The sequence below is a fragment of the Gossypium arboreum genome, chromosome 11, assembly GCF_025698485.1.
Source record: "Gossypium arboreum isolate Shixiya-1 chromosome 11, ASM2569848v2, whole genome shotgun sequence".
Taxonomy (NCBI): domain Eukaryota; kingdom Viridiplantae; phylum Streptophyta; class Magnoliopsida; order Malvales; family Malvaceae; genus Gossypium; species Gossypium arboreum.
The window spans coordinates 27,535,334-27,543,287 of NC_069080.1; the positions used below are offsets into that span (position 1 = coordinate 27,535,334).

The following is a 7,954-nucleotide window of genomic DNA, read 5'->3' on the forward strand; positions in this document are numbered from 1 at the left end:
TTAGCTTGAGCCATATTTATGGTGAGCCAGCAGCAATGGTCCCTTATAGGGGACAATGACAGTATGTATTTGTTAACTGAAAAATTACGCAAACAAGAAAAACACATTGTTGCTCTGTACTTGCTACGCTTCCCAATATTGGTTTTAATGTGAGATTGAATGCAAACATGAAAACAAACAGCAAATTAAATCACAGTTTAAAGTTCATCAAAGATTGAAAGCCCTGACATCTTATGTTATTCAGCCAAAAGGGTTATTAATTCTTACACATTTGTCTAATAAACATTTTCTATTTAACTAGGAACCATAGTAAAATAAGATGCCTGGGAAGATGAAAAAAGGAAACACAGAAAGAAGCTCAGCTGGAGAGGTTTTTGCAAACAATGGACCAGAAATGAATGTTCAGCAACATATATAAACCGGAATCTTTCAAGTGAAAATAATTGACCAAATAGTTGACTCTGGATGTATCTGATCTCTGCTTGAGAGATTCGACCTGTAATAGGGGTAAACAGAACTCAAGCCTTGCAAAGGTTTTCGAATCCCATATATTCTTTGTTCGCTAGCTTTTTTACCATATCAGCAATGCCAACTCCACCTGTAACATTAAGGAAATTGCGGTGAGCTTCTGAGCATTTTCAGAAGTTCAAATTTAAGTGACTTGCTTTTCAAGTTAACATAATTATAAGAGGTATAGGAAGCATGAAAGTGCGTTGTTACCTAAACTGATTGCGCTGATAAAGATTGTCAAAGCTAGTATGAAGATTATTATCGATGCTCTTCCGATGACTGCAATGATCCTTCTGACCACATGCTGGCCAGCAATGGCAGCCATTGTTGCTACTAGGACAAAATAAGCAGCTGCACGGGATGTAACAAAGTAACCATAAGGCTGATGAAGTTAGCGGTCAAAGTTTAGATGTTTCAATAATGGCTACCAATTGATTCTAATCGTAAAAAATTACTGTCATTGCAACTTAGTACCATATGGGACTGGGAAACGATCGAGAAGATAATATTGTACAACTGACATCGAAGATGAAAACACCATAGAAAACGTTGATGTTGCACTAGCTACCTGCAGAAGCAAATCAGTTCCATCAAACTCGGTAATTTGTGGGATCCTCACAGATACAAAAAGGCTGTGATCGGTTCGATAATGATAGAGAGACATTGCTTCTTCCGTTTTGGTGTTTATCCATTCCTCCCACCTTGTTTATGATTTAGGTTAAGTAATTCTAGGTAAGCATACCTGTGGAGGTATCCCCAGTTCGAGGAATAAAGGACCCAAGATGAAGCCACCTCCTAGTCCTAGCAGCCCTCCTACCATACCAGCTATTATGCCACAGGAACAATAAAGAAGAATCTGATGCATCTTCCAGTTTGTGATTTCCTTTCCTTTGGATGCAATCACTCTGGTCCCTTTGCATAAGCATATGGCTTCAAAGATTGTCACAGAGGCAGCAATGGGTATCTATAGACAAAAAGGAAACACTCTAGTTGAAGAGATTTTAAGCCCCAAGTAACCCTTAATTAAATCTCCATTATCTAAGATACAAGTTTCTTTATTGCTTTCAGATTAAAAGGATTGGACATGATTTTGCTTTCACTCAGTAGCTAAATCTTCAAGAGACCAACCTTAAAAAACAGTAGATATATTTGAAGTCTGATTAAACTTTTATCGATCCGTTATCTTCTATCTGTCTAGATTCTAGGGAGTTTCTATGTAGAATTTCTAGTTTCTACCTGCAAGGAGGTCACAATCCAGTACATGACTGAGCAAGTTGGAAGATATTCCTGCAATCACAAACATTTGGATGACAATTAGCAAACACATGAATGACTTACCATGAAAATTTTCTTTGATAATATTGGACGATGAAAAGATTTAAGATCATATGGAACCTTGGAAAGAACCAACCATATTACCATACCTTAATGATCTGCACAATAAGAAAACCAATCCATACATACACGAGCGACGATAACTCTTTCCAATATATGTTTTGTAGGAGGGGAACCTGAATTGGATGATCACAATAATATTCAATAATAACAAAGATAAGACTAACATTATGAATAAAATTAAGAGTACTACTTCTTGTATGAAAACTGAAATGTTCTTCAACTCACTTCATCTTCTGTCTGGTTGCCAGGGCCACTAGGTAATGGTTTATAATCTTGAGAAGCTCCATCTGCAGTTCTCGAGTTTAGCACAAGCCGTTTGCAATATTTCAATTACCAAAATGAATTTTTTTTCTCTCAGTAAACCTCTATTAAATGTAATTAATAAACTGTCATTTGAATCTTAGTCTATTTCCTTTTAATGGCAATAAGTCATTTCAAATTTGGTTATGCACTCACCAGCTGGTTTGGACTCTTCTGATTCCACCTTGGCAGCTTCCTGAAAATAGAAATCTCAAAATCCCCATTAATAATCTTTATGCCAAAAGGAAGAAATCCACGGAAAACTTAAGAAAAATTGGAAAGTTTTACCTTTTTCAATATTGTCTCTTTCTTCCATGTGTCTATACCTTTGAATAAGGCTTTCGTTGATGTACCTGCCATTGACAAATTTAAGCACCCATATCAAAGAACAGTAAACCTTGTTACAAAGATTATGAACTTGTGAAAGAAAAGAGATAATATATGTTCCTAGCTGGATTGTCATATTCCTTGTTTGATGTACTAAGATTTAAATCTGGATCCTGCCTAATGCTATCTATTTCCCTATTGGATATGTTGTTTACATTGTTAAAGCTCTGATAGATAATCAAATTCCTTATGATTCCATTTGTTCGAAAACTGTGTTAATGCGATATCATTGGACTTTCATTATTGATCCTTAAGTTATTGAGATATGAATTTGTAAAGAGAGAAAATACCAATGAAGAGAATGATAAGCAGAACCGTGACCATCCAATCAGCAAACATGACATTAAGGGCAACTCCAATGCTGATTCCAAGCATAAGCATGGGCTGAAATAGCAATGCCAAGTCATAATCTATGAGAGGCATTTCCAGTGTTGGGTGCCTAAGTCTCAGGTTATAGTATACAGTTGATCCAGCTGCACCCATGATCATACCTGCAACCGGAAAGAAAAGTTCGTTGTTTCCGTACACATCATAACTACAGATTATACGAAACATTCAGAGGATTCTTCAAATATCAGATTAGCCCAAAAGCTTCCAGCTAACTGATGTTACTTATGTTTATGTTATGGCCATGTTTGTATGCATTCTTGCATGTATCTATGGTATGTTCCACGAAAAAAAAAATATTTCTAGGAAAACAGGATTATAACATGATCAGCAATGTTGAAACTCACACTTGGAAATGGCTGTGGAAGACTTGGGGTCAAAACCTATTATGAGACTGAGCATCGGAACGAAAATCCCACCACCGCCAACGCCACCGACACTACCCAACGCTGCACCAAGGAATCCAACAATTGATCCTACAACTATTTTCCAACCAAATTTCATCTCCTGCTCAATCAATGACCAACTTTCAATACCGAAGTAAACAAACATTAAAGAGGAATGACATAAAAAAGATTGCTAAAATGTTCCAATCACCATCAGCTGGTGCAAAAGCCAATGCATTGATTGCAGAAAAAAGTTTACAAAAGCTAAACAAGCCTAACTGACTCACCGGCCAGACAGGTTCATAGGCAGACTTCCCATCTTGCCAGAGGAAGTTGGCAACTCTAAGAAAAAGTCCCTGTGTTTCCTCGTTTTCTTGGTTCCTTCTGTGCTTCAGTAGTCTCTCAGCAATGCCCACATCGCTCATAACAAGAACCAGAGAGAGAATCCATGCTACCATTGCCAAGCCTCTCAGGTTTACCTGAATGCCACCCATTTTTGGCTAATGCCCTGAATTATATTAGCAAAGAGGGAGAGAGATTCTATGACAAAAGAAAAAACTTTTACAGGCTTTAAGCTTAATCAATTCTCTTCCTGTTTCCTCTTTGCTATCAATTCAGTAGCATTCAAATCGAAGAAATAGTGAGTTCACTCCTATAGTAGCTTCCTAATGTCTACATTTATAAATCTCTGTATTGTACGTTCGACCACAGGGTCCAATGGCACAGTTCATTTTTTTCTTCAAAGCCCTGTTTTCCCATAAAAAGAACAGTGAATACAAATTAAAAAATAATTTATTTATTTTCAGACAATAAACATTCTGTGTTTATACCATGTTTTAGGATCAACTGATTGTCCCCTTCTGGAATCTGTACTGGTTTTTTAACTGTTTCATCTCTTTAGAAGTTTCCAAACTTTGTACGAAAAAAAACAACATCCCATTCATTAAACAAATTACATAATGGGTTTCTAATAATTGCTAAAATTTTTTTACCGTATCTGACGCTGATAAAATGAATTTTGCATGAGCAACTGAGAGAGCCCAGACCTTCAGTTTTTAATGTTTCTGTGTTCTTTTTAATCAATTATCATCAATTGTTCTTAGCAATTTTCAAGGTTATTCTGACGGTAGATGGTCTAGGCTAATCCAAATCAGATCCTTTCCGTGCACATTTTATGGGGCAATGGAAGCTTCATGGCTGCTGCCAAACTTATCGGATAAAAAAATTACTTCCATTGAATAAAAGATAATTAGCAAAAAAATAATGGTTACAAAATAATTTTAATTATCAGTTAATCAAAGTATTAAATTGTCCTTTCAATAATATCATTTCTAAAATTTAAACTCGAGTATCTCTAATATTCCAACCTATGTAACAATTGTTCCACTATCCCAAAACTATTACTATTACTTTGCAACTTATTACTCTTATTTATGCATAAATAATGAGTTGCAGAAATCCCATTGGCTATCAGAAACATTAGACAAATCAAGGTTCCTTCCCTGGTTCCATGGTTCATTTACATCTATTGCCCTGAGATTTCCTTTTTATGATACAGTGGTTTGTTAAGTGAGGCAATCAAATGATGAAAACTAATTAAAAGCTGATAAGCGAAAGCAAAGGCAAGTGAGATAGGAAGGAAACTTCCTAGAAGTTTACAGGCATTTTAGTACGAACCAACCAATAGCAAACCTGAATGTTATATGGTAAAAGGAATAATGTGTGTTCGAGGACTCCTTATTTTTAATGCTGGTTTACGGCAAAGCCATGAAACTTCATAGCTACTACAATCCATCTTTGCCTTTATTATCCTACAAATAAAAGCACCTCCTTATTTTAGTTTTATTATATTGTATCCCATGTCTTTTTGCTTCTCTTGGAATTTTCTTACTTTTTCTTGTGCTTCACAAACCTACCTTCACTTACTGCTTCACTTTTAAACTAACTATCAACTACAGACATGAAGTTGCAAAAAAGCTGGGGTAATTCCATAAGACATCCTCCAACTATGTATTATATTCTAAAATAATCCCTAAACTAAAAAATATTCTAACTAAATCCTCAAACTATCAATATCATTCCATTAACTATTCCATTAGCTGTCACCATTTGGTTGCATACTAGAGAACGGATTATATGAAATAGGGATGTTATCCATTTTCAATAGTTTATTGTCACATCTGCAGTTCCATCTTGAATTTCAGGATTTTATTTGGATATAAATTTTTTCAAGATGAAAATACTAAAATTCGGGATGAAAATACCGATGTGTCATTAAATTATTAAAAAAATATACAAATAATGTGGCGTCATTGTTTTATATAATCCTTTTCCTATAGCAATATATTCAAATATATATGAAACATACTTAAGTAGCCTCATATTTATTTGGCATGTGGTAGTGACTATTGAATAACACGTGATATATAAAATATATTGAATGCCTTTAATTTTTATATTTGCACATAACATCATGGAAAATTTTGTTTTTCATTATAAAGGGCATCTAAAGATTAGAATGTGCTTATATTACTTAATTCTTTCTAAATACTTCAAATATTATGATTGGTTAGCGTAATGATGAAAGTTATTAAAAAAAAAAACAAAAAATGGAAGATATTTTTTTGGTAAACAAAATAGTACTAATGTGATAGCAAATATAATAACATACTACCAAATGATATTAGCCAAACGGTCAATATAATTTGAGTAAATTTTCTGCCGACACTGGAATCTTTATAAAAATCTGCATCTCATTGCAATATAAATTTGGAAGTTTAGCCATATGGTTAGCAACTTTGTTGTGGCCCTTCAAAATATATCGAAGACGAACTCTCCAATCACGACCCAATAGTTGGTGAATCAGACGCAACTCCAACAACCTACTATTTGCAGCACCATCTGCTAGAATAGTTATAACCTACCAAAGCATTATCACACCAGAACTTCTTTTAAGAACTCAAATTTAAAGGAACTTTGGGGGTTAATTGAGCAAAGTAGCGAGTTGGTAAACTCTATTAGTAATTTTGTGAAATTTTGTGATTTTCGAGAAAATAATTAAATTTTAATTATGGTTTGGTTAGGTTGGGATTGGTTGGATCCTTAGTCGGGAAAAATTTATTAACAATGGATGGCTAAATTGGACTGTGGAGACTGCATTAAATTAGGATATATATGTGTGTGTATGTGAGGAAGAAATGAATTCTCCTTAATCAATTTATAACTTTGTTCTTCCTTGCATCATCTTCTTCAGTTACTCCGAAGAAGAGGAAAATTTAGGAGAGCTCTGCATGGAGCAGAGGTCATGAGGATCGAGGTTTAGGAATGGAGAAATTGATAAACTAGTAAAATATCTTATCTTTCTATACTCGTGAATTTGAGGAAAGGTGAGAGTAAGAATCTTCTTCTAAGTTTTTGTAAAGTGGGTTCAAGGTTTCAAGGTTTAAATGACTTTGATTTAACCAATATATGGTTGTCGTGCTTAGCTGCTAGGATGATAGAGGCTTCGACATTTGGAAACGCTAAGCTGATGATGATGAATGATGTTCAGGTGAGTTTCTGTACTCTACCTTTGGGTGATCGATGATGTTGTGTCATTTGCTTGAGCTACATTCATGCCTACTCTGAGTCGTGTCTAGGACCATGGTTGGGTATGAACATAGAAAATGAGTGAGATGTGTATGCATAATATTGTAAGCATGTGCTTTTGTAAGTCTATTTGTTAAATGATACTTGGTTGTGATTTGACAAATAGATGGATGACATACTGTATGTTATAGTAACTAGTGCAATGGAATGTATGAAAATACGTGTTTATATTTTATGCAAAGTATAGAAGAAATTTACCTTGAGGGGGTAGATAAAGTTATGAATACTTGGCGAAATGGAGGAATAGACGGATTGATAAAGGGATACAATGGAGATTGGTTGCATCATGGAATGACTGGCTCGCTAGAGCGACACCGTGACGATGGTCTATCGGCTCTATGGAGTGACATCGCAACAGCGATTATCGACAAGTATTTTGGGGCGACACCTTCAAAGGGGTTTATTTGATTCCTCAGAATTAAAAGTCTGTTAGGACAGTAAATAAGGGTTCCTGTTTTATAAAACCATAGTTGGACTATGGAAACAACGGAGTTCGCCATAATGGTAAACCAGAAACCTAATAGGGCAAAAAAAGGGAAATCACCGTATGACTCGCATAGTGAATAGCCTAATAGACTAAATATGGGTGTTTAAAAATACGGGTAAATGGAATAGCAGGAAATCCCGCCAAACTAAGAAGAGAAAACTAGAAGTGTCTAAAAATGAGGGTAGTCAATTAATGAGGGAATTCGCCAAATTCCGATGGAAAGAGAAATTGGTATATACGGTCTTATCAAAGCAGAGGTAATAGAAGGGATAACTTCTTCGAGTATGAAGTATTCGTCATTATGAGTTCGTCAGTGAGTGGCGAATAAACTAGCATTGGGTATGATAAGTGAGTCCGTGAAGCAGATTCTAGGCCAAATATTTGGATCAATAAAGTTCACCGAAGATTTACAGAGAAAGAGGACGTATGACTAGGACTATGTAACATATGT

The 7,954-nt window shown here is 35.2% G+C and overlaps 1 protein-coding gene and 1 long non-coding RNA gene across 2 annotated transcripts; both read right to left on the reverse strand.

Moving 5' to 3' along the window:
• Positions 1-203: 203 nt before the first annotated feature.
• Positions 204-4,052, reverse strand: LOC108471158 (sulfite exporter TauE/SafE family protein 3-like). Its single transcript, XM_017772760.2, has 12 exons — positions 3,656-4,052; positions 3,330-3,489; positions 2,886-3,086; positions 2,497-2,561; positions 2,365-2,404; positions 2,134-2,195; positions 1,935-2,021; positions 1,747-1,797; positions 1,253-1,474; positions 985-1,078; positions 721-861; positions 204-598 (listed from the first exon to the last, which is right to left on the reverse strand). The coding sequence occupies exons 1-12, from the start codon at positions 3,860-3,862 to the stop codon at positions 519-521; spliced, it is 1,410 nt and encodes a 469-aa protein (XP_017628249.1). The 5' UTR covers positions 3,863-4,052; the 3' UTR covers positions 204-518.
• A 1,974-nt stretch (positions 4,053-6,026) lies between these two features.
• LOC128283503 (uncharacterized) lies at positions 6,027-7,510 on the reverse strand. Its single transcript, XR_008273864.1, has 2 exons — positions 7,215-7,510; positions 6,027-6,288 (listed from the first exon to the last, which is right to left on the reverse strand). It is a non-coding gene; the product is annotated as an uncharacterized LOC128283503 (long non-coding RNA).
• Between the last annotated feature and the right edge of the window lie 444 nt (positions 7,511-7,954).

Excerpts from the sequence above, each read along its gene's own strand:
- LOC108471158 (XM_017772760.2), bottom strand. The coding sequence starts at position 3,862 with ATGGGTGGCATTCAGGTAAACCTGAGAGGCTTGGCAATGGTAGCATGG. Across the intron at positions 3,087-3,329 it reads TTCCACAGCCATTTCCAAGT|GTATGATCATGGGTGCAGCT; the intron begins GTGAGTTTCAAC and ends TTCCGGTTGCAG. Across the intron at positions 2,562-2,885 it reads GCTTATCATTCTCTTCATTG|GTACATCAACGAAAGCCTTA; the intron begins GTATTTTCTCTC and ends TGTCAATGGCAG.